The 26,892-nt window shown below is 44.5% G+C and overlaps 1 protein-coding gene across 1 annotated transcript in view; it reads left to right on the forward strand.

The window, feature by feature from the left end:
• The window catches only part of smyd3 (SET and MYND domain containing 3), a 775,824-nt gene that overhangs the window by 646,841 nt on the left and 102,091 nt on the right, over positions 1-26,892 (forward strand). The window contains exon 9 of the mRNA XM_033025885.1: positions 24,465-24,552. Within this exon, the coding sequence (XP_032881776.1) occupies positions 24,465-24,552 (88 nt within the window). The remainder of the gene's footprint in view (positions 1-24,464; positions 24,553-26,892) is intronic.

The raw sequence follows: 26,892 nt of genomic DNA on the forward strand, positions 1-26,892 counted from the left end.
TTTGGAACAGGAGTTAAACATCTGGATATTTAAGATGCTTAGCTGTTCATCAAGATCATGGCTAATCTTCAACCTCCACACCATTTTCCAGCACAATCTCCATATTTCTTGACTCCTTTAATATCCAGAAATTTGATCATCTTTGTTTGTCGATGACCTAATTAGCTGCAGTCCCGCTAGTTCAATACCAAATAGCCTAATCTTCTCCCATAGCCTATGTTCTTAAAAGCAGGTCAAAGGCAGGATATTCTATGGCAAGTAAGCTCTTGGCCAAGGCACGTTGGAAGCGCGATGGAACGTGTTCAACAACACTCAAAAATGTAGATATCATTAAAAAAAAACAGTGCACACTTACTTAGCACCCCGAACAACATCCTGAGACCTCGTTCCCTTCGCCACCTTTTCACTGCTATGTGGAGTCTACAAAATGCATCTCCCAAACCCACAAACAATGCCTTCATAATGCACAAGGGCAGCAGGTGCACGGGAGCACCACCACCTGCAGGATCCCCTCTATGCCACGCACTACCCTGCCATGCAAATATATTGCCACTCTTTCACTGTCATTTGGAGCACCCAAGGTGAGAGCATGTGGGAGTACCTTCACTGCACAGTGTGGAACAAATGGCTTATCGTCTCGAGCCACTTTGTGCATGGCACAGCATTTTGTGTTCTACATATAGCAATAATTGCTGGATTGTAATATTATTAAGTTACCTTTGCTGGCTTGTGACAGAATGTAACACCTTCCAGCATATATCCCGAGTAAATCAGGCTGTGCATTTTAATATTCCACTCAGAAATAATACAGTAAAATCAATGCTGCCATCGGCTTGGTCAAACTAACTCTCAGGTGCTTTATGGAGCTGGGGCAGTAAGAGCTCGGCACCAGGCTGTTGGCAGAGACAGTGAGCCGGAGAAACCTTCCATTTGCTGAATGCAGCAGCTTTCACAGCTTGGTGGCATACTGTAGAGACTCTGGACTGGATGATTAATTGCTTACTGCTTGTCATAACCAGGCTATAAATAGCCATTTTGCTCAGGTAGCATGCCACTTGGGTTCAGCTTTGCAGATAAACCTTGAGATGAAATGAGCTGACAGAAGAGTTTCATGTCCTTCAAATGCGGCGTGAATCGGTCACCAAGGATGGAAGTAGTTTAAACACACCCAGCGACCACTTGGTCATTCAGCTATCCCACTCTGAGATGTGAGCACAGGTCGTGACTGGATTCCCCGGATGGGTGCAGACGCCTAAGCCATTTCAGTGCCACTGTCAGCCTTGAATCAATGGATTGAATCAGCAGGATTGTCTTCAGCCTTGAATCAGCAGAATTGTCTTCAAATTGGACGTCACGGGTTCAATCCACATGCATGAGACTGAAAATCAAAAATCAAAACAAAAATTTGCTGGAAAGTCTCAGCAGCTCACGCAGCATCTGTGCAGAGAGGAACAGGGTTAGCGAAACATGTGAGGCATGACCAGGCTGAAGCGGGACAATCCTCCTTATAGAGCTTGGAGAGGAGATCAAAACTGGTTGGCAGGGCGGAAGACTGTGGAAGGAAGATCGGCTGAGGTAATGAGAACAGGAGCTGTCTGGAAGACAGTGGTCTGGTGTTATTTAGACACAAAGTACTACAAATGCAGATTGACAAAAAAGATACACGGTGCATGAGTAACTCAACGGTCAGGCAGCACCCCAGGAGAACATGGATAGGTGATGTTTCACTTGCACTTATTCCGCCAAGATCTGCTAGATTTTCCAGTTGGTAATCATTTAACGCGCCTTCCCATTCCCATATTGGCCTTTCTGCCCAGGGTTTCCCACCACTTCCTCCTGCTCCTTGCACCGATGTTCAGTCCTCTGGCTTCACATTTAACAGTTCTATCATCTTACATTTTTGTCTTTTCTTCTCAGGTCTTTGTCCAATTATTTGCCAATCAATATTCCCCTTCACCTGTATCCACCTAGCACTTGCCAGGCTCCCCCTCCCCCCCCGCATCTCTTCCCGCTTTCTACTCCTACAAATCAGTCTGAGGAAGGGTCCCGACCCAAAATGCTGCATAACTATGTCTGCCAGAGATACTGCCCTGCTGCCCGACCTGCCATTACTCCAACACTTTGTGCCGGGTGTTATTTGGCAGGTCCATGGCTCCTGGAAGTGATTCAGCTTCTTCAAGATAGAGCTCAGTTCCAAACAGCAACAGCACCTGTCTTGTCGGCAGGTTGATGGCACTGTTGGGGGCAGTCATTTATGAGCGTTGCGTTGCAAGTGCAGGGGTTAGGGTAAATGAAGTGGAAATGTCACAAGCTTAGTGAGGGACAAATAAATCCAGCAAGGGTAAGAGACCAGCTGCAACGGAAAGTGCCCGGGGAGGGGTGGTACGGGAGGGAAGGGAAGAATTGACAAGGGAGTTGCTGAGGGAGCGGTCTTTGCGGAAGGCAGACATTGGGGGAGATGGGAAGATGTGGCGAGTATGCCCTCCAACTATTCCTGTTATTCTGGCCATTAGTCCCACAAACAGTATCACACAAATATCATGCACTGGTTGCCTTCATGTAATTGTGACTGATCACCACGTGTAAATTGGATGCCAGGTTTCTACAGTATACCAGTGACTAAAGTTAAGAATGTTTTAAATCGACCACAAGATGCTTTAGGCTGTGTTGAGATCAAGAAGGACATGGTGTAAATCAAACCCCTTTTGTTCCTGCTGTCTAGTTACTTTATTTTATATGGAATTGAAATGCAAACTGTTTCACCACATTCATCCCATTCCCATGTTCTATTAGTTCTCTTTCATCTTCTCCAGTCGATCTAAAAACTGGTCCGGGTGTTCGCTTCAGTCACTAATCCCTGGCTAGTGGCTTCATATCTCTGCAGTCTGTTTTTGCACAAACTGTTCTCTCGCATGTCTGTCCAACATTGTCCGAACTTTTTCTGGAGGAGGTGAAACTTGCATGTTTTGGAGTTTTATGGTAAAACTGAACGAATTCATCTCATGATATGCTGCAAGGTCGCTTGACAGGTGAGCTTTAGTGGACGGACCGCTTTAGTCTGCATGAGAAGGATCCGTTTCAGTTCACTGTGTCAGGGGGGTGCAGTGAAATCAATCAGACATCCGCAGTGTTGACATGCTCGAACACACAGAAACAAGCAGATGGGCCCGGCTCACGGTGATTGTGATTCACAGGCCCCGGTTGCAGTAACAGGCCTGTCACAATATCTCAGGTGGAACAGCCCCATTCCATATTCAGCAACGCAGGGTATTTCAAACTCTGGAGGCTGGGTGAGGAGGTACTGGGCTAATATAGTTGTCAAGAGTTGTTATCTCCGGTTTGCTTCCAGTTCCTCGTGCTGGCGAGAGCAGGAACAGGGAGATACGGGACCTGAACGTGTGGCTGAGGAACTGGTGCACGGGGCAGGGATTTAGATTCTTAGATCACTGGGATCTGTTTTGGGGTAAGGGGGAACTGTACAAAAGGGACGGATTGCATCTTAACAGGTGTGGGACCAGCATTCTGGCAGGCAGGTTTGCCACTGCTACACGGGTGGTTTTAAACTGAATAAGGGGGGTGGGGTGTCGAATGGGCTAGTGGAGGATGGAATTAAAGGGAAAGGGTTTCTTAAATGTGTGAGCGTAGAGACGGGGGTGTAAAATGAGGGTAGAAACAATAGGTAGCAAGGTGAAAAGTAAAAGTGGCAGGCCGGAAAATCCAGGGCAAAAATCAAAAAGGGCCACTTTTCAACAAAATTGTATAAGGGGTAAGAGTGTTGTAAAAACAAGCCTGAAGGCTTTGTGTCTCAATGCAAGGAGCATTCGTAATAAGGTGGATGAGTTGAATGTGCAGATAGCTATTAATGACTATGATATAGTTGGGATCACGGAGACATGGCTCCAGGGTGACCAAGGCTGGGAGCTGAACATCCAGGGATATTCAATATTCAGGAGGGATAGAGAGAAAGGAAAAGGAGGTGGGGTAGCGTTGCTGATTAGAGAGGAGATTAACGCAATGGAAAGGAAGGACATTAGTTTGCAGGATGTGGAATCGGTATGGGTGGAGCTGCGAAACACTAAGGGGCAGAAAACGCTGGTGGGTGTTGTGTACAGGCCACCTAACAGTAGTAGTGAAGTTGGAGATGGTATCAAACAGGAAATTAGAAATGCGTGCGACAAAGGCAAAACCGTTATAATGGGTGACTTCAATCTACATATAGATTGGGTGAATCAAATTGGCAGGGGTGCTGAGGAAGAGGATTTCTTGGAATGTATGCGGGATAGTTATCTAAATCAACATGTAGAGGAACCAACGAGAGAGCAGGCTATTTTAGACTGGGTATTGAGTAATGAGGAAGGGTTAGTTAGCAGTCTTGTTGTAGAGTGATCAGGTTGAGTTCTTCATTAGGATGGAGAGTGACATTGTTAATTCAGAAACAATGGTTCTGAACTTAAAGAAAGGTAACTTTGAGGGTATGAGACGTGAATTGGCCAAGATTGACTGGCAATTAATTCTAAAAGGGTTGACGGTGGATATGCAATGGAAGACATTTAAAGACTGCATGGATGAACTACAAAAATTGTTCATCCCAGTTTGGCAAAAGAATAAATCAGGGAAGGTAGTGCATCCGTGGATAACAAGGGAAATCAGGGATAGTATCAAAGCGAAGGATGATGCGTACAAATTAGCCAGAAAAAGCAGCATACCGGAGGACTGGGAGAAATTCAGAGACCAGCAGAGGAGGACAAAAGGCTTAATTAGGAAAGGAAAAATAGATTATGAAAGAAAACTGGCAGGGAACATAAAAACTGACTGCAAAAGTTTTTATAGATATGTGAAAAGAAAGAGATTAGTTAAAACAAATGTTGGTCCCTTGCAGTCAGAAACGGGTGAGTTGATCATGGGGAACAAGGATATGGCGGACCAATTGAATAACTACTTTGGTTCCGTCTTCACTAAGGAAGACATAAATAATCTGCCGGAAATATCAGGGGACCGCGGGTCAAAGGAGTTGGAGGAATTGAGTGAAATCCAGGTTAGCCGGGAAGTGGTGTTGGGTATATTAAATGGATTAAAGGCTGATAAATCCCCAGGGCCAGATAGGCTGCATCCCAGAGTACTTAAGGAAGTAGCTCCAGAAATAGTGGATGCATTAGTAATAATCTTTCAAAACTCTTTAGATTCTGGAGTAGTTCCTGAGGATTGGCGGGTAGCAAACGTAACCCCACTTTTTAAGAAGGGAGGGAGAGAGAAAACGGGGAATTACAGACCAGTTAGTCTAACATCGGTAGTGGGGAAACTGCTAGAGTCAGTTATTAAAGATGGGATAGCAGCACATTTGGAAAGTGGTGAAATCATTGGACAAAGTCAGCATGGATTTACAAAAGGTAAATCATGTCTGATGAATCTTATAGAATTTTTCGAGGATGTAACTAGTAGCGTGGATAGGGGAGAACCAGTGGATGTGGTGTATCTGGACTTCCAGAAGGCTTTCGACAAGGTCCCACATAAGAGATTAGTTTACAAACTTAAAGCACACGGCATTGGGGGTTCAGTATTGATGTGGATAGAGAACTGGCTGGCAAACAGGAAGCAAAGAGTAGGAGTAAACGGGTCCTTTTCACAATGGCAGGCAGTGACTAGTGGGGTACCGCAAGGCTCAGTGCTGGGACCCCAGCTATTTACAATATATATTAATGATCTGGATGAGGGAATTGAAGGCAATATCTCCAAGTTTGCGGATGACACTAAGCTGGGGGGCAGTGTTAGCTGTGAGGAGGATGCTAGGAGACTGCAAGGTGACTTGGATAGGCTGGGTGAGTGGGCAAATGTTTGGCAGATGCAGTATAATGTGGATAAATGTGAGGTTATCCATTTTGGTGGCAAAAACAGGAAAGCAGACTATTATCTAAATGGTGGCCGACTAGGAAAAGGGGAGATGCAGCGAGACCTGGGTGTCATGGTACACCAGTCATTGAAAGTGGGCATGCAGGTGCAGCAGGCAGTGAAGAAAGCGAATGGTATGTTAGCTTTCATAGCAAAAGGATTTGAGTATAGGAGCAGGGAGGTTCTACTGCAGTTGTACAGGGTCTTGGTGAGACCACACCTGGAGTATTGCGTACAGTTTTGGTCTCCAAATCTGAGGAAGGACATTATTGCCATAGAGGGAGTGCAGAGAAGGTTCACCAGACTGATTCCTGGGATGTCAGGACTGTCTTATGAAGAAAGACTGGATAGACTTGGTTTATACTCTCTAGAATTTAGGAGATTGAGAGGGGATCTTATAGAAACGTACAAAATTCTTAAGGGGTTGGACAGGCTAGATGCAGGAAGATTGCTCCCGATGTTGGGGAAGTCCAGGACAAGGGGTCACAGCTTAAGGATAAGGGGGAAATCCTTTAAAACCGAGATGAGAAGAACTTTTTTCACACAGAGAGTGGTGAATCTCTGGAACTCCCTGCCACAGAGGGTAGTCGAGGCCAGTTCATTGGCTATATTTAAGAGGGAGTTAGATGTGGCCCTTGTGGCTAAGGGGATCAGAGGGTATGGAGAGAAGGCAGGTACGGGATACTGAGTTGGATGATCAGCCATGATCATATTGAATGGCGGTGCAGGCTCGAAGGGCCGAATGCCCTACTCCTGCACCTAATTTCTGTGTTTCTATGTTTCTATGTAAGACTCTTTAACTATAAAGCCACTTATCCCTGTTGGAGGTTGTACGTGGTGCACTCAGAAATCTAAAGAAGGTACCTGTCATTCCTTAAGATAGACACAAAAAGCTGGAGTAACTCAGCGGGACAGGCAGCATCTCTGGAGAGAAGGAATGGTCGACGTTTCGGGTCGAGACCCTTCTTCAGACTGAAAGTCACGGGAAAGGGAAATGAGAGATATAGACATTGTACTCAGCACAAGAGAAGTTCAGCAGCTTTACCCACACAGCATTGTGGGTTGGGCACATTCTAATCCATTCTGAGTGGTAATTCCAACAAATACTATGGAAAACAAATACAATATTGGTCTTTACTCTGGGGAATGAAATTGCAATGTAGAGAAATGTTGCTGGAATAGTAAAGGGTTTGGGTGAGACATTTGGTCTTCTGATTTAAGAAGAGCTGTACTTGCATTGGAGGCAGTTCAAGGAGGGTTCACTAGATTGATTCCGAGGATGTGGTGTTGATTTATGTGACACAATTTACCTTGCAGTGCCAAAGACCTGGGTTTGATCCTGACTATGGGTGCATTCTGTACGGAATTTTTACGTTCTCCCCGTTTTCACCAGGTGCTCCGGTTTCCTCCCACATTCCAAACACAGATTTGTAGGTACATTGGCTTTGGTAAAATTGTAAAATGTCCCTAGTTTGTAGAATAGTGCCTAGTGTGCGGGGATCGCTGGTCGGCTTGCTCAGTGGGCCGAAGGGCCTGTTTCCGCACTGTATCTCTAAACAACACTAAACTAATTGAGCAGGGTGAGTTGACACTCTTTAGAGTTGGAGAGGTTGGAAATAAAGCATGAAACAGGCCCTTCAGCCCCTTGACTGCACTGGAGTTGAGAAGAATGAGTGGAAATATTTCTGAAACATCAGGGCCTTGACGGGATCAGCGATGAGAAGATGTTCCTCCCCACACAATGAGATTTAATTTGAGGGGGGAGGGAGGGGGGGTGCAGAATTTGAGAATTCCAGTAACTCTTGGAGTAAATTCTTCCTGATCTCCATTTTAATTGGGCATTCCCTTCTTCACCCTTCCGACACAACTGCAGTTCTTGCTGGGACTGTTGTATTGCTGTGATTGTGGAATCATATCTGGACCAGGCTGAGTTGGGGCAACACATTTTATTCCCTGAAGGATATTAACAAATAGGCTGGGTTTTGATGACAAACCATTATTGGGTACAGTTCTGGTCTCCCTGCTATAGGAAGAGTGCCATTGAGCTGGAAATGGTGCAGAAAACATAATCAGGATGTTACAAGCACTGGAGGGCTTGAGTCATCAAGAGAGACTCGATAATCTGGGACTTATTTCCCTGGAGCAGAGGAGGTAGAAGTATACAAAATCATGGGAGGTGTAGATAAAGTGAATGGTCAGTCTCTTTCACAAGGCGGAGGAGTCTAATGCTAGGTTTATGGTGAGACAGGAAAGATGGATCCTGAAAGGTAATTTCCTCACAGACAGGATGATGCATCTATGGAACAATGTTCAAGAGGAAGGCGTAGAGGCAGGTATAGGTACATGGACTGAAAGCTTTAGAGTGATATGGCTCAAACATAGGCAAATTGGACTGGCTCAGGTATGAATCCTGTTCAGCATGGGCAAGTTGACCCAAAGGGCATGTGTCCATGCTGTTTGACTCATTGATTAGCCTTTCTTTCCAGATTTACTTAGTTAATGAATTGATTTTTGACTTCCCCATTTGCTTTGGTAGGATGTGAACATGTCTCTATGTCATTTGAGAATGCTTTTAGATTAGCCGGATTGATATTGTAGGGTCAGCGCCCTGTCGCTTTGTGCATGGTGGGCTGGCATACTGCGGGATCGGGCCTCACCTACCATGTGCCCAGTCAGGTACAGTGACCTATTTCCCAAATCGATCATGCATTTGCTCTTTTAGCCTTCTTTGTTTAAAAATCACACTGTAAAGTTGGACAGTAAAATTCCCAGGCTGCAGGCTCTGATTTATTGTTCAAGGGAATATGTTTTAAATTATTGGAACCACTATGCAGCACTTTACCATCTCTCAGGAGATGGCTTATAAACCGATGGGCCAGGTGGCGAGTTATTTGAAGATATCATCCTGTAGCTCCTAAGTACGAGAAAAAGCCCTACCACACCTGCATAAAATGAAATAAATGTAATGTTCCTTTGGGTGAATGAGCTCACAGCATGATGCAGTTCAACAGTGCAATGGCAGGATAGACACAAAATGGTGGAGTAACTCAGCGGGACAGGCAGCATCTCTGGAGAGAAGGAATGGGTAACGTTTCGGGTCGAGACCCTTCTTCAGACTGAGGGCCAGGGGAGTCAAGAGCTGGAGACTAGAGATATGGAAGGGTAAGGTGTGAAAACGACAGATCGAAGCAGACGATGATGAAGGAAATGCAGAATGATTCATTGTGAGGTGACAATGAGGCATACAATCAGTAAAATTAATCAAGAGGACAGTGAAACTAATCGGAGAACTAGGGTGGAGGAGGGATGGAGAGCGAGGGAAAGCATGGGTTACTTGAAGTTAGAAAAATCAATGTAAATACCGCTGGGTTATAAGCTGCCCAAGTGAAATAAGAGGTGCTATTTTTCTCCAATTTGCTTTGAATCTCACTCTGACAGTGGAGGAGGCCCAGGACAGAAAGGTCAGCATGGGAATAGGAGGGAGGGTTAAAGTGTTTAGCAACTGTGCAAAGCAGTGCTTCAGAGAATCTCTGATAAAAGAGAGTGTGGGATCTGGAAAAGTTATTTCAAGTTTCCACGTTTTTTTTTGGGGGGGGGGGGTGTTTTTGAGATCCACAAAATAGATTTTGAAAATGAGAAAAATGCTTTGTTCTTTAGCAATGAACTGAAGATATGATGGTGAAAAATAGATTATCAGTAAACTACAGGAAGTATAAAAAGAATAACTGTTTCTGAGAGCTTAAGAAAAAATAAAGCAGACGACACTAAATTGAGTGCCAATGACAATAAAGGGAAGGAACGTAAAACAATGGTTATTGCTGAAGGAAATTACTATTTAAAGTAACCGAAGATAGACACAAAAAGCTGGAGTAACTCAATGGGGACAGGCAGCATCTCTGGAGAGACCAATGAATAAATACCTGACAAATCCCACGTGCATGCTAACATCATAAAATAAGTGGGTACATTGTTTGTGAATTTCCAAAATTACTGAGATTTCCATGGAATTGGAAACCACAAATGGAACAACCTTATTCAAGAGAGGAGGGGGACAAAAAAACTTGAAACTATAGGCCAGTTAGCCTAGTACCTCTCATTGGGAAAATGCTGGTACCCAGGAGATGGTAGCAGGGCACTTAGAAAATTATAGTATAGTTGAGTAGATTCAATGTGGTTTTTGAAGCGAAATCGTGTTTGGCAAGTTTGTCTGAATTCTATGAGGATGTAACTAGTACAGTGGATAAAGGAGAACATAGATGTCATGCATTTGAATTTCTAAGGGGCATATGATAAGGAGCCATGTCAAAAGTTTAATTGCACAAGATTAGATGAGAGTAGTATTTTACTAGATTATATTAATAAATTACTGTATTACAATGGGTAATTCTCAGGTTGAAAAGATATTTAGAGTGGGATATTATTGTAATTGTGTACTTTTACACGGAATTGCAACAAGTAACGGAAGGGAAATGGAATGTTGAGTGGAGCATCAAAGTTGGAAGGTCTTGTTACTATTATGGTTTCTGTGTTGTTGTATAAGGAGGGATATAACTGCATTAGAGTCAGTTAAGAGAAGGTTCAAAAAGCTGATTCTTTGAATGATGAGTTTCTCTTATGAGAATAATTGAGCAGGCTGGGCCTGGCCTAGTAGAATGAACAATATTTTTACTGAAGGATGTAAGCAGAATTAACAGTTGATGCTGATAAGACTTTTCTTTCCTTAACACACGGGGATCCAGATCCTGGACATGGTTACAGAGTAAGGGATCTGGGATGGATTTGAGGAGGAATTTCTTCTACCAGAGATTTGTGAATCATCAGAATTGTGCACCACAGAAAGCGGCAGAGTGATGAATCATTGAATAAAATTGAGATAAACAGACTTTTGATCTGTAGCGAGTCATTTATGGGAAGCCAGCAGGGAGAAAGTGGAGCTGAGGCCAAGATCAGATTATCCATGATCCAGGTACTGTGCATTCACCTCAAAGGACATTTCATTTATCTCTGTGCATTGTTCCAGTACTATCCAGTAGGTAATGTTGACTTGCCATAAGTCTGGCTGCAACAACACTATTGAAGCCAAATAATCTAATGAGACAACCGATGGTTAACAAAACAATGATGGACTTTGCTTTTGGTTGCAGTTTTACAAACACACAAATAGGGTGAAGTGCAGCTGCATAAACAGTGAGGTTTGAGCATACTGAGAATTCATGCTGAACCGCAGTGTCTCTTACACATTTTTATGAACTAATCAGAAATGCATTTAGACACATTTGGATTCTGAACCAGCCCCTATGTATCTTTTGGCCAATGTACTGGGCAACATTGCATTATTAAAATGCTGTGATTAAAGTCCGCAACACAGCTCCCTTGATGGTCATGCCCTTACAGTGCATCCAGTTAAATTGATAATGGCACCATCTGGTGTCGCGTTGGGCCCTTTCACGTTTGAGGTTGATGTGGAGTTAGGAGCACCAGGAGTGCCTCTTCCAGCTCAATGACACTCCTGGGAGTTGAAAGTTCTCTTTCAACTCCTATTCCCACCTAACAGCTTTGACTGCTTCAGACAATCAGCGTGCTGTGATTATCTCAACAATAGCGGCCTTGTTTCAGACAAAAGGTTACAAGCACCAAGAGGTTGTACCTGTCAGGAAACCCGAAACAACCTGGGGATCTTTTGTCTGAGAAAGAGAGGACTTGGGGAGTGACTGATACTAATTTAACTGAATGCTTAGTAAATGCGTGGCCATCAATTACAAAATGTTGCTGATTTTTAATACAACATTTTAATAAGGTTGAGTGGCCCGGTAAATTGGCCAAGAGATACATGTGAGCTGGTTCAGAATCCAAATGTAACTAAATGCATTTCTGATTAGTGAATAAAATATGTGTGATAAACACTGTGGTTCAGCATGTATGAGAGACTGATGGAAGGAAGGCTTTAAAATGATGGGAGAGTTTGGTGTGGCAGACACAGAGAAGGTCAGAACAAGGGTCCATATGTACTGTATAAAACGTCACTAATTCAGAAATGCAGAAGAGGCTTTTTTTACATTGAGAATGATGAGAGTGTTCTACTTGAGGTGAACAGCAAATATACAGTCGAGAGGAAATTAGGTAAACTTGAGGGAGAAAGGAATCAGCTTCTGCTGATAGGGCCAGGTGGAGTAGGTTGGGAAGAGGCCTAAAATGGAGCACAAATCCTTTCATTGTCATTTGGGCTGAATGTTCTGTTATTATCACAGACATATGCTGCAGAGAAGAAGGCCCTCCGGCACAACTCATCTGTGCCGACCACGCAGAGCTAGTCCCATTTACCCGTGTTTCGTCCATCTTCTTCTAAACCTTCCCTGCCTGTCCAAGTATCTTTTAAATGCTGTTTTAATTATTGCCTCAACGACCTCCTCTGGCAGCTCGTTCCATATACGTTCCTTCTGAGCAAAAGTTGCCCCTCAAATTCCTATTTAAACCTTTCCCCCTCTTAGGTTAAAGTGTCTTGTAACATGTAGGCTTGGCTCGGCATTAGACAGTCCAGTAGAGGTGAAGGCTCTGTGAGGAATGGACCTCATAACTGATTGCCTTGTCTGTGCAAACATATTCGAGAAAGCCTGTGAGACCCTCTCGGGACCAGTCCTTTGAATGAAGAATGAGCACTTGTGGGAAGCAAGAAGGAAGCAGTCTACCTATATAAAAAAACTATCGCCCAACCAGAGGCAGGCCCTCCCACAGAGGGCCAGAGAAAATTGGATGAGAAGCCTCCTCACAGTGCAAAGTGATTTGTGACTTCCATTCTTCATTTCAGTGAGTGATGTTCGGGGAAAAGGAGATCAGCAAAGTACATATTTGGAATTTTAAACCTCTGAATGTAATCATTTTTAGTGATGAATCTGCTCCTTGACAGGATGTATAAAGTTTACTGTCAGCAATATAGGCTGCGGATTAATTTTTAAGCATCTGCTCCCTGTGAGACCTGCCTCTTTGTCTTAAAGAGGGAAGAGATGACTGTATGTTCTGAGAAAGCCTGGCTGTTAGTAATCCAGGATGTGGGAAGCCAGCAATGCTGAAACACTGTTGGAAACAGGGAATTGACACATGGTGAGGTTATATGTGTTTCAAGCAGTGAATTGTGAGCGTTTGTGTGTGCAGACATGTGCATTTGCCTGGGTGCGCATGCAAGCACATCTGTGTGCATGTGTGTGTGTGTGTGCGTGCACATATGCCTGTGTGCATAAATATGCAGCATGAGCATGTGTGTATGTTGCATTATAATCTGAAGCTAGTAGGTGTTTCTAGTGTCTAAACACATCATTCAGCATTCAGTGCAATGAGGGGTTTCCCTTGATAAGTACCTGCTGCTGGCATCAGTGACCCGCCTATCGCCACACTTTATACCCTGTGGCCTATTTTGCAACAAGGGGTTAAACCTACCAGAAGATTATGCTGCCCAAGCAAGTTCCCTGGGGTATGGTGAAAGAAAACAGTGGAATGTGTTTTATTAACCATCAGGAGCCTGGCTTTGTTTACCCTTCAGCATCACGTAATGTGACAGAGGAGCTGGGAACCACATGCTGGACTTGGTGCCTCAGCTGGAGAAGTCACCACTATGTGCACTTTGCCACCTCCCCTAACACTGCATCTGTAAACAGTATAAACAAGCACAATATGTTGGTGCTCAGTAGTGGCAGTAGGTCAACAGAGAAGGCCAGGAGCATCAGACAGGGCCGTTCACAGTAGGCGGCATGTTTGTGTTCAGTCCTTCAAGCGTGAAAAGGAACCGGCAGAGAACCTGATGCGTGTTGACACTCGTCTCCTGATCTTCTGCCCACTGGTGGGTCTGATCCTCCAGCAATCTAACCCACGGTCTGCTGCAGTTCAGGTATCCCATTGTCAAAGCAGCCCTCACCTTCCATAAAGGAAGCACCTGCATCTGTACACTGCCTGTCAGCATGTCCCAATGCACTTCATAGCCAAGGGGCAGCATTGGTGGGTCACTGACACCTTTCATGAGAAAGCCCTGTGTATGTGTGTGTGTACCTGTTAGTATGTGTGCATTGAATGCTAAATGCGCACACACACAGGTACATGCACGCGCACACACACACGCACACACACACACACACATACACACATTCACATACATGCCAAACGTACACACAGGCATACACTTACATACACGCTTGAATACATACAGCTACATATCTACACACACATGTATACATATAAACACACATAGTCATGCACACACTCATTCGTTTGTACTCACACACAAATGCATTTTCACACATGCAAGCTGAGTCAGACACACCATACACATACACACACACACTCACTCACGCATTCACATGTGCTCACACAAATGCATACAAAGCACTCATGCACACGCGTAAAAACACATACAGACACGTACTCGCATACTTGCACGCAAATGTACATGCATGTAATCACAGGTGCAGACACACACACAGATAGGTTAGCTTGTACACACAAACGCACACACACCAATGTACATGCATGCACACAGGCTAAGTATACATGTCTGCATACTTAAACGCAGACACTTCTCTACTTCAAATTCTGGTTACCTCAACATGTGTCAATTTGCTGTCTCCAACAGGGTTCAGCATTTCTGGTCTCCCACATCCTGATTACTGACAGCCAACCTTTCTCAAAGCACACAGTCATCCCTCATTAAAGAGGCCAGTCTCAAGGGCTTTCATAGTGCAGTCCCTGAAGCAATGTTGGATACATGGCAGCCTTGCACACTCAGCACACTAGTCGTCAGCAATATGATCATGACGACAGAATGCATTCTGTTGATGTTGGCTCATGGCTACTGTGGAGACAGTAGGAATAAATCTCCAGATCGATTTTGAAATAAAGGAGAGAGATTGATTTCACAATCTTTTGATTCAGAAGCAACAGCGTGAGCCTTGAGCCACTGTGGCATTGTGTGAACGGAAGTCGTTCAGTGGAAAAAGATCTGGCAACAATTGACCAGGCCACATCTCAAAATAGGTGACTAAAGCCTTGGTTGAGGAGATCATTGTCTGGTCTGAAGCTCCAGATACAAAAGGTATCATGAGGTTTGGGGAGAGTTTGGGACTGTGGCATTGAATGGCAACAAATTCAAAAGGCTACATGGCCTAACTCCACCTATTTTCTGTGTTTTTATATCTTAAATGACAAATGTGCAGGTTGAAGGACTGTCGGAGATTAATCCAGGTCTAAATAAGAGGTTAGAGCCTGGAGATTTCTCCATGCTGAAACAGTATTGTGGGTAAACTGGACCTGTGCAACGAGTTGCTAACACTTGTCACTATTTAGGGCGGTACAGTGGTGCAGCTGGTAGAGTTGCTGCCTCGCAATGTGAGAGAACTGGATTCCATCCTGACCTCTGGTGCTATCCGTGTGGAGTTTGTATGTTCTCCATGTGACCATGGGTTTCCTCTGGATGCTCCGGTTTCAAAAGGTCATAAGTGATAGGAGCAGAACCAGAATACACTAGGATCAATTGTGTAAATTGGACCTAGTGTATAAGGAGTAGATGCAAATGTGTGACAACGTGAATGGGTGATCAAAAGTCGGCAAGGACTCAGTAGGCCACAGGATCTGTTCCCATGCTGCATCTTTCAAAAAATCACTGCAATGTGTAGTGCTTGTTTACCTACTCTTCTCATTGTTTTCTTGAGTCTACATTTGGTGGAAAGTGGAATGATATTGTTCGTGTTAGTTTTTTTTAGTTGACAAAGTACCGTTAAAATTCTAATCAAAAACAAGGAGCATTATTCCCAATGGCTGGTGATTTTCTGAATTCAGTTGCTTTGAGAAGACCTCTGCCAAGCACCTGCTTTGGGGTTGCTGTTGTGTTTGATGCAGTGACATTGGAAGAGCATCTGGAAAATGAGGGAGAACTGTTGATTTAGTGGAATCAAACGTGACAGCCAAAGTATCTTCTGTGAAGATTGATTCTACCCTTACTTTATTCCACTCCCCCCCCCCCCCCCCCCCCCCCCAAACCACCCATCTCTATTCTCCCCAAAAACCCATAATTACCTGTGGTAGAGAAAGAAGAAGGGTACCTTGATCTGCAGCTAAGTTTGCCTATTCTCCATCAGAGTTGAAAGCTCCAGGAGTTGCCGATTAGTCTCTAAGATTCGGACACTGTTATGCCAACCTCGAAAGAAAACGCACGGTGGGAATCAAGTTTTTATTTCATTTTCATTGAAAGTTTTCATATGAGTTATAAAAATACTCATTTTTTAGGTCAGGGAAAGAGTGACATAGGCTGAACATTGAGATAGTCCAATTGGGTTCCAAAAACCTCCCTTGCAGTTGGTCTAGGAAGGCTCTGTGCCTGGAGTATGGCCGTTAGGGAAAGGGTGGTCAAAGGTGCCAGATTGTGCAATGAAGCTTCCAATTGCCAACATTGGATACAAGTGAGGATCCATTACTAGACTGTATCATGTATCAAGGCGTTGTGAGTAACACAAAATAGTGGAGGAACCAGGCAGCATCCATGGAGGGATGGGTCAGGCAACATTGTGTTTCAGTGCTTCAATAGCGCTTTATTGTCACATGTGCAAAACACAGTGGAATTATTTTTCGAGTCGCCAGTTTTGGCTCCAATTCCAAAGTTCCAAAGTCTGGTCCGCGCATTTGGTTTTCTGACAAAACAGTTGAGGGCCAGTTGTAGGGGTCTCACTGTCCCACAGTTCACCAATCACCTTTTCTCAGGCTGTACAGAGCAGGAGAACATAAATTGACCCATCGATACCTCACATATCGCCAGGACTACGTTTCCCCCTTCTCCTGCAACACTTACATCCATCACAATATTGACAAAATCAGTGGGGGGAAAAAAAAAGTTTCTATGGGAATTCCCTCACTTTCCACAGCTGTAGTTTTTCCCTTCCTAAATATGTCTGAGTTTTGAATATGTCTCAATGTCTGAGACCTGAGCAAGCAGTCCTTGTGAAGAACAGGAAAAACTTTTAGCTCTTTTGGGCAGCACAGTGGTACAGCGGTTTTACAGCTGCCTTACAGCACCAGATACCTGGGTTCCATCCTGACTACGATTGCTGTCTGTACGGAGTTTGTACGTTCTCCCCGTGATTGTGTGGGTTTTCTCCAGGTGCCCCTGTTGCCTCCTACACTCCAAAGACACACAGGTTTGTAGGTTAATTGGCTTTGGTAAAATTGTAAATTGTCCCTAGTGTGTAAGATAGTGTTAGTGTACAAGGTGATCGCTGGTCGACGCGATAGGCCAAAGGAACTTTTTCCGCGCTGTATCTCCTGTCTAAAGTCTTGACCAGGTCATTCTATTATGTTCATAAGCCATAGGAGCAGAGTGAGGCAATTCGGACCATCGAGTCTACTCTGCCATTCAATCATGGCTGATCTATCTTTCCCTCTCAACCCCAATCTCCTGCCCTCTCCCCATAATCCCTGACACTCTTAGTATTCAAGAATCTGTCAATCTCTGCCTTAAAAATACCCAATGAGTTGGCCTCCGCAGCAGTCTGTGGCAATGAATTCCACAGATTCACCGCCCTCTGATGAAAGAAATTCCTCTGCATCCCCTATCTAAAGGCACATAATTTATTCTGAGACTAAGCCCTCTGGTCCTAGACTCTCCCACTACTGGAAACATATTCTCCCCATCCTCTCCATCCAGGTAAGTTTCAATGAGATCCCCCACATCCTTCTAGTACAGGCCTAGTGCCTTGAAATGCTCATCATATCTTAACCCAGTCATCACCGGGATCATTCTCATAAACCTCTCTGCACCCTTTCCCAACCCAACACATCCTTCCTCAGATATGGGGCCCAAGATTGCTCACAATACTTCAAATATGGTCTGACCAGTGCCTTATAAAGCCTGAGCATTATAACCCTGTTTTTACTCTAGTGCTCTCGAAATAAATGGTAACATTGCATTTGTCTTCCTTACTACCGATCCAACTTGCAAATTACCCTTCCTGCACCAACACTCCCAAGTCCCTTTGCACCTCGTGTAGCAAAGAACTGCAGATGCTGGTTTAATCGAAGGTAGACACAAAATGCTGAAGTAACTCCGCGGGAGAGGCAGCATCACTGGAGAAAAGGAATGGGTGACGTTTCGACCCGAAACATCGCCCACTGTACGCATGCGCCGAACTTAGAGGCAGCAAGTCCTTGTAGCTCCGAGTTGTGTTTTAGTGTTTTAGCGTTTTAGTGTGTTTTGTTTAGTGTTTTATTTAGTTTTGTTTAGTTTTTGTGAAGGACAAGGACAAGGACTTGAATACAAGTCCTTGTAGCTCAGAGTTTTGTTTAGTGCTTTAGTGTGTTTTTGTGCGTTGGCTGCTGCTGCTGCTGCTGCTGTGCAGTAATTTTTACACAGCATGTGTAGAGTCGCGTATAGGAGGGATGAACTCCTTATGTGGCGATGGACAGCTTACGGAATAAAACATCATATTCCGTCTGAGCTGAAGAAGCCGTTCCGTGGTTGCCGTGCAGGTGCCAGGCTAAGGGCCAGGCTAAGGGCCTGGAGGTGGAGATACAAGCCGTTTCTGCCATCGATCCTTATGGGGAACGTCAACTCATTCCCTAACAAGTGTGACGAGTTGGAGGCCCTTATGAAGTCAACGCAGTCAACGCTGCAGGGGCTGACATTGAGGTGGTGCAGACATATAAATACCTTGGAGTGCACCTTGACAACAAACTGGACTGGTCTGTCAACTCTGACTCCCTCTACAAAAAAGGCCAGAGCAGACTCTTTTTCCTCAGAAGGCTCAAATCCTTCAATGTGTGTAATGAGATGCTGCACATGTTTTACAACACTGTGGTTGCAAGTGTTATTTTCTACGCTGTTGTCTGCTGGGGCAACAGCATTAGTGCAAAAAACAACAAGAAGCTGGTCAAATTGGTTAAACGAGCTAGCTCAGTGCTGGAGGGGAGAGTAGACTCTGGGATGGATGTGCTTGAGAGGCGTATGAGGCACAAGGTGCAGGTCATCCTGAAAAACCCCGGGCATCCTCTCCATGTAATTCTGGAGAGTCAAAAGAGCACTCGGAACAACAACCGGCTCCTCTCCCTGCCCTGTAGAATGGAGCGGTTCAGGAGATCCTTCACCCCTGCAGCCATTAGATTTTATCATTCGGACCGCTAGGCTGTAGGGGGATGCATTCTGCAATTTTTAATTTTTAACTGTTAATTATTGGTCTTTTTAAGTATTTATTGCTCTCAGGTAGTGTCCACATTGTATTCTATGTATTTTCTGTCTGCGTTCGTTTTGAATCTGTGGGTTTGTTGGTTGGGGGCTTCTGGACATCTGAATTTCCCTGAGGGGATCAATAAAGTATTTATTATTATTATTATTATTCCTTTTCTCCAGAGATGCTGCCTATCCCGCTGAGTTACTCCAGCTTTTTGTGTCTCCCTCTATTCACTGAAATCACTCAGGAACTGCTCTAGTCGTTGAAAACCTCAGAGCAATGGAATTACAGACAGCACAAAGCACCATCCCATTCTCCCAGGTTCATGTGGTCTGACGATGACAGGGTTGTTGATCGATCATTCAGAGCAATTCCCCGCATCAATTAGTTCACAATAGCATGGCAACTTTCCCTGTTTATGTTTCACACGATGGAATTCATGAAAAGGAAATCGATTCACAACAGATAACTCATCCATTTTGCTGCATGTCAAGACTCCTGCGCAACTACAGAAACATTGAGAGAACATTATATTTATTGACAACAGTGCATCTGAAAATGAATTGGTTTAGTTTAGTTTAGAGATACAGTGCAGAAACAGGCCCTTTAGCCCACTGAGTCTATGCCAACCACAATCCCTGTGCATTTTACCGAAGCCAATTAGCCTACATACCCACATTTATTTGGAATGTGGGAGGAAACCGAAGCACCGGGGGAAAACCTACGTGGTCACGGGGAGAACATACAAGCTCGATACAGACAGCACTCTAGACTCTCTTTTTCTTCTACATTTCTTTTCTCTCTTTTTTTTCTCCCCATCACTTCCTTTCACGGTTTCATGCAATCTCTCCTCTCTAATTCTTCTTCTCTTTCCTTCACTTTTTCTCTCAAGATGTGCGCACCATGGTTCAATGTGTGTTGCCTTGTTTATTCTGCTAATATGTGTTGCTCTCCCATTTCATTCCTGCCATTCCTGCCTCATTATCATTTACTTTCTGCCTTCTGTGTAAAAGAAACATTTTTCTCGTGGCTATGGGTTTTTCCCACTCTGGGATTCTCTATCTCACACACTCTCTCTCTTTCTTGGACTAACTCTTCGCCCTCACATTCTCTCTCACTCGCCTCCCGCACTCTCTCACGCACACACTCTCCCTTGAATTCATCTTCTCTCACACACTCTGTCTCACATTCTCTCTCTCTCTCTCGCACTCCCTCACACACTTTTATTGTGGATAGTACTGATAATTTATTGTATTATTGATTATTGTGTATATATTCATTGTGTTGTTGCGTTAAAGCTGCAGCAAATAAGAGTTTCATTGTCCTGTTCCCAGTGCATGTTAAACACTTGAATTGTCTCCACCTCTCGCTCTCACTCACTGTGTCCTCTTTAGTCAGAGGGTGGTGAATCGGTGGTATTCTTTGCCACAGAAGGCTGCGAAGGCCAAGCCAGTGGATATTTTTAAGGCAGAGATAGATTCTTGATTAGTATGGGTGTCAGAGGTTGTGGGGAGAAGGCAGGAGAAGGCAGGAGAATTGGTAGGAAGGTGAGTTAGGTCAGCCATGATTGAATGGCGGAGTAGACTCGATGGGCCGAATAGCCTAATTTTACTATTTCTTATGACTCTTTCTCACACTGACTCTCACTCTCACACTTTCTATTTCTCATTCCAAACTCTCTGTGTACTCCAGTCCCTCCACACTGAGCAGGGAACTGATATCTTTAGCTGAACGTGTCTCCCTGCTTTAACTGAACATTGTCAGGTGGACAGTTTTACAAAACAGTTTTGCTGGTTTGATGGGATTTCTTCCCTTTAGCCCTTTTGCTGAAGAAGAAGGCCTTTTTCTGAAAGCTCCTGGGCTGCCTCAAAAGCTGTGTGGCAGTGGTCAGAGCCAGGGATGCTTGCAGCTGGAACTGAGCCTGGTTGTACCCTCCCCCACTGACAGACCCCAAGGCTCAAGGATCCCGTGTAGAGGTAATGCTGCCAGGAGTAAGGAGGCAAGATGACTCTCTGACTGGATTCTAATCAAAAGCATGTGGGAGGAATAACTTGGCGGGCTGACTGCAGGACCAGATCAAAAGCAGGCCAGCTAACCGGGAGCACGTGTGCGAGCATTTAGCAGAGAGCCAGTGTGGACTAAACACATCTAGAAGTTCCGGTCCTTGAGCAGAACAGTAAGCATTTATTAAAGCTCAAACAGAATTTTTCCATTGCCTTGAAACATTGCACGTTTTGGGAGAACATGCCAAACATGCAATATATTACAGCTGAATATTGTACTCCACTTCCCATTTTCCATTCCATTAAAGTGAAAGGAAATTTCAGAAGCAGCCTAAAATGCATAAGCAATACTGTAATATCTAATTAGCACTTATGAGCAAAGGGAAGTTTTTATCCAACGCAGATTAGTCTGCAATGCTGTCAGTTACTTCAAGGTATTGTTCTGAGCTCTCCCCAGTGACCCAGCTAACATTTATCCTTCAATAAACAGAATTAAAATAGAAGGTCTGGATATTATCACCACACTGAACTTTGCTGTGCGCTGTCTCCTACTTTACTAACTGTTCCACAGAAAAGTACTTCACCAGCTGTAGAACACTTTGCAACAAATGGCGCATATGGTAGAGTGCAGGTTCAATACAGGCATTGTCTAGGTGGAGTTTGCAACTTTTCCCTGTGACTGTAGGTTTGCTTTGGTTGAGCCAGTGTCCACCTACATCCCAAAGATGTGCAAGTTGGTCGATTAAATAACTACAAATTGTATAGGTGAGCAGTAGAATCATGGGTTTGGGGGCGAGGGGGCGACTTGGGATTTGATGAGAATGTGGGGAGAAAAATTGAAAAAAACAGGATTAATGTAGGTTTAGTGAAACTGGGTTAATGGTCAGTCTGAAGGTGGTCTGGTGACTGTTTCTATGGTAAATCTTCCGATGATTCTATATCTTTCTTTAGTTTAGTTTAAATTAGGGTAGGTAGTTTAGTTGAGAGATACAGTGTGGAAAAAGGCCCTTTGGCCCACCAAGTCCTTGTGATCCCCGCACACGAACACTATCCTAGGCACATCAGGGACAATTTACAATTTTACCAAGCTAATTAGCCTACAAACCTAAGATAGACACAAAAAAGCTGGAGTAACTCAGTGAGACAGGCAGCATGTCTGGAGAGAAGGAATGGGTGACGTTTCGGGCGGGGACAAACCTGTACGTCTTTGGAGTGTGGAAGGAAATCGGAGCACCCGGAGAAAACACAAGCAGGTCACGGGGAGAACGTACAAACTACGTACATACAGAACCCGCAGTCAGGATTGAACCCGGGTCTCTGGCACTGTAAGGCACCAACTCTACCTCTGCTCCATCGTGCTGCTCTTTCTATTATCTTTATTCTCTTGATGAGATTCTTTTTAAAATTTACTTCTCCCTCCCTGCTGGGGTACAATTCTGAAGGCTGTCCAATAACCTGCCCAAGTGTTCACTCTTCCACGTTTCCACGCGAGCTTGATCCTGTCTACATCAACAAAGAACTCTGCACCTGACATCATTGGCTGATGATGAAGAAGCTAAAATGTCTCCCTGGTTTTGTCTGTTATCCAGTCCGTAGCATGGAGGGCTAGTTGTCTCTCATCTCTATGTACCATGGATAATTCCATATACAGACCGTATCTCACGAGTGACTATGGCTGTGGCTTGGGATCCCTTGTCTCTGCTCGGCATATGATACCCAGGCCAATCCTCCAGTGCTGTACTTGTTAATCCTGGCCGAATTGGAGAGGCAAGGACCTAAAATTGAGTAAAGGCTTCGGGGCTGCTAGGCCATTTGGTCAATTTTAAAGTGCTTTCCGTAGAAATGGGACAAGCTGCAGAATGGTGCCAGTTTGTCTAGAGCCTAGATCAGAGCTGCAGGAAGAGAATGGGAACATCTGCAGACCCTGACAATTAGGTGCAAAATGCAGAGAATGGATTGGATGAATGCAAACCAGACATACACATTGTAAATAATGTTGCAAAGCTTTACTTTGCTGGATGTTGATTGGATTAAGTATTGAGCCTTGTCTGGTTTTCTTGCATATCAGGACACATGTTGCGATGTTAATATCCTCTGAGAAACACTGTTTGAATACAATGTATTAGCTACTGTATTATTGGGTTAGGGAAATGTCTGTCATATATGGGGTTAATCGATATCTGAAATTGGATTGTAAAGAGACCACCCCCATGTGGTTCGGCCCTTCGAGGTCCGGGGACCTATAAAAGTCCGCTACCACGAGGTCCTGTGTCGATCTTCTGGGAGAGCGCTTGGGACTGCGTGACTTTCTGGAGTGTCTCTGTTTGAGCGAGGCCTAGAGGGCTTGATCAGGCAGATACGAGGATCGAACCCGCGGTGGTCAGGTACGGTAGTGGGAACTGTAATTGTGTTTTGTCAAAATAAAGTTTAGATGCGCAGGTGCTTGACTCAGTGATTTTTGACTGAAACTAGACTGGGGGGAAGCTTAGAACGAGCAACTTACATACTGAGGAAGTGCTTTCAACCGAGCTAAACATTAACTCTATTTTTCCCTCCACAAATGCTGCTAGACCTGCTGAGTATTTCTACCATTCCTGTATCTTCATCATATTTTTCATATTCTCACAATTATTTATTGCAGTGATGGGGGTTATTCAACACACAAAGGCTCAGAGTATTGCCATCAGTCCCAATCCTGTAACTTGCTTGTAAGTCAGTGGGATTGGTTGAGACCCTTCTTCAGACTGACGTCAGGGAGGAGGGAGGTACATAGATAAGGAAGTGTGAAGGTGTGAAAACGGGGGAAAGGGAATGGAGATCAAGGAAAATGTAGAATAGATCATTGTTAGCTGGGAGAAGGTAACAACAAAGCAAACAGAGAAAAAATGTATTCGGAGACAGTAAGCCTGGTCGGAGAACTGGGAAGAGGGAGGGATGGAGAGAGAGGGAAAGCAAAGGTTACGAAGTTAGGGAAGTCAATGTTCATACTGCTGGGATGTAAGCTGCCCAAGTGAAATATGAGGTTCTGTTCCGCCAATTTGCGTCGGGCCTCACTCTGACAATGGTGGTGGCCCAGGACAGAAAGGTCAGTATGGGAATGGGAGGGGGAGTTAAAGTGCTGAGCAACCGGGAGATCAGCATGTTTAGGCGGACTGAGCGGAGATGTTCAGCGAAACGATCGCCGAGCCTGCGCTTGGTCTCGCCCATTCTTTCTCTCCAGAGATGCTGACTGTCCCGCTGAGTTACTCCAACATTTTGTGTCTATCTTCGATTTAAACCAGTATCTGCAGTTCCTTCGTACACATTGTTTGGGCCAAAGGGCCTGTTTCCGTGCTGTGGTTCTATGACTTCATGAATGACTTGTTCTTGTTCTGCACAGGATGTGGATCGGCTGGCTGGAGAGGAGCGCTGCTGGACCAAGGCCAAGGAATTGATTCCAAAAGTGGAGGAATTACAGGCTGCTGCAAGTATCCTTTTGATTCCTGGCCTCGGGATCCATCGACTCCAGTCTTAAAGGGGAGGGATAACATCTGCACCGGGAGAATTGCAGCCTGAGGTGGGCTCTAACCATTTATGTTTTGCTTCATGTACACGCCTTGCTTATTGCTGCACTAATTATTTGTGATTTATGACTCTTTCCTAACCCCTTGTGACCGAGGAAGTGAACAGGGGACAACATTAAGAAACCTGAGACAAAAGGAACATCATTGGGGAACACTCACTCAGATATACCCACCCGTTTCACCCCACCTCTATGCATTAACCATATAACCATATAACAATTACAGCACGGAAACAGCCATCTCGGCCCTACAAGTCCGTGCCGAACAACTTTTTTCCCTTAGTCCCACCTGCCTGCACTCATACCATAACTTCTGCCTGGTGGCTTCTGCCCAGGCATCTGTTGCAGTAGGGGTGCCGTGCTTGGTGGGGGTGTACAGTGGCAGGGTGCTTGCGTCTGCTGCTTTACACCACTCTCTCATTCGGTGGTATAGCAGTAAACACGGACAAGCACATGCATACACAAGCATGTAAACATGTGAATAAACATGTACAAACATGTATACATTCAGATACATCCACACACAGATACACGTACACATGCATGCACAAACATGCAAACACCGTGAGGACATTCTTTTAGGAAGGAGATGAGAAATTTCTTTAGTCAGAAGGTGGCAAATCTGTGGAATTCTTTGCCACAAAAGGCTGTGGAGGCCAAGTCAGTGGATATTTTTAAGGCAGAGATAGAAATGATTCTTGATTAGTACAGATGTCAAAGGTTATGGGGAGAAGGCAGGAAAATGGGGTTAGGAGAAAGAGATAGATCAGCCATGTTTGAATGGCGTAGACTTGATGTGCAGAATGGCCTAATTCCACTCCTATCACTTATGACCTGATGACACACAGATATTCACACACACACAAAATGTTTCTCATATTATCTTCTCATAATTTCTGTACCGGCACCATTCGGTCAATCGATCGATCTCCCTCCTATAGGGTGATTTCACGAAAGGTCACTGGGTCACAGGTCTTCCCGCACGGAGCCGCAAAATCCAACTGGGGTACATACGTCACTTCCGGTACATGTTATTGATGCTAGAAACGCGTACTTTCAAACCTGTTAAAAACCGCGAAAACGGTTAGTTTTTGCGCTGTAAATAACTGTGCAAGTCGGGGTGACCGTGAGACACAGCTATCCTACTTTAGAGTTCCAAAGATTAAGAAAAATGAAGGTAAAGAGAAGAGAGAGCTGAAGGGAAAATAACAGCGGATGTTGTTGGCCGTGCAGATATAAAGATAGAAAATATCGGGAATTATGGCGTTTGCTCACTGCATTTCGTCAAAACTAAGGCATTATTGATGTTTTGATGAAATGCAGTGAGCAAACGCGATAATTCCCGATATTTTCTATCTTTATATCTGCACGGCTAACAACTTCCGCTGTTATTTTCCCTTCAGCTCTCTCTTCTCTTTACCTTCATTTGTCTTAATCTTTGGAACTCTAAAGTAGGATAGCTGTGTCTCACGGTCACTCCGACTTGCACAGTTATTTACAGCGCAAAAGCTAACCGTTTTCGCGGTTTTTAACAGGTTTGAAAGTACGCGTTTCTAGCATCAATAACATGTACCGGAAGTGACGTATGTACCCCAGTTGGATTTTGCGGCTCCGTGCGTGAAGACCTGTGACCCAGTGACCTTTCGTGAAATCACCCTATACTCTGACTTCATCATCATCTGTAATTCATTCAACAACGGTGGTGTCTTCGGCAAATTTGAAGATGGAGTTGGACCTGGGTCCAGCTGCACAGTCGTGAGTATAGAGTGAGTATTGCAGGGGGTTGAGTGCACAGCCTTGAGGTGCTCCTGTGCTGATGGTTATCAATGAGGAAGTGTTGCTGCCAATTCGTACTGATTGTGTTTTTTTGATGAGTAAGTCGAGGATCCAGTTGCAGAGGGATGCGCAGAGACCCAGTTCCGTGACTTTGGTATCCAGTTTGGAGGGGATGATGGAGTACAAGTCCTGGCACAGCTGCCGAACATCCGCCTCATCCTCCAGTTTAGAGCATAAGACACTTTTAGCTATTTTGATGACCTTATCGAAGGTGTGTCTGGACTCTTTGTGTCACCAGACGTGAATGCCTGAGATCTGGTCCTCAGAAGAATGCAAACCTGCTGGTTCATGCAAGGCTTCTGGTTGGGGAACACTTGCATGGTTTTTGTGGGAACACACTCCCCCACACATTTCCTAATGAAGTTGGTAACAACTGTGGCGTATTCATTCAGATCCATTGCTGAGTTGT

Source organism: Amblyraja radiata, chromosome 8 (genome assembly GCF_010909765.2).
Source record: "Amblyraja radiata isolate CabotCenter1 chromosome 8, sAmbRad1.1.pri, whole genome shotgun sequence".
Taxonomy (NCBI): Eukaryota; Metazoa; Chordata; class Chondrichthyes; order Rajiformes; family Rajidae; genus Amblyraja; species Amblyraja radiata.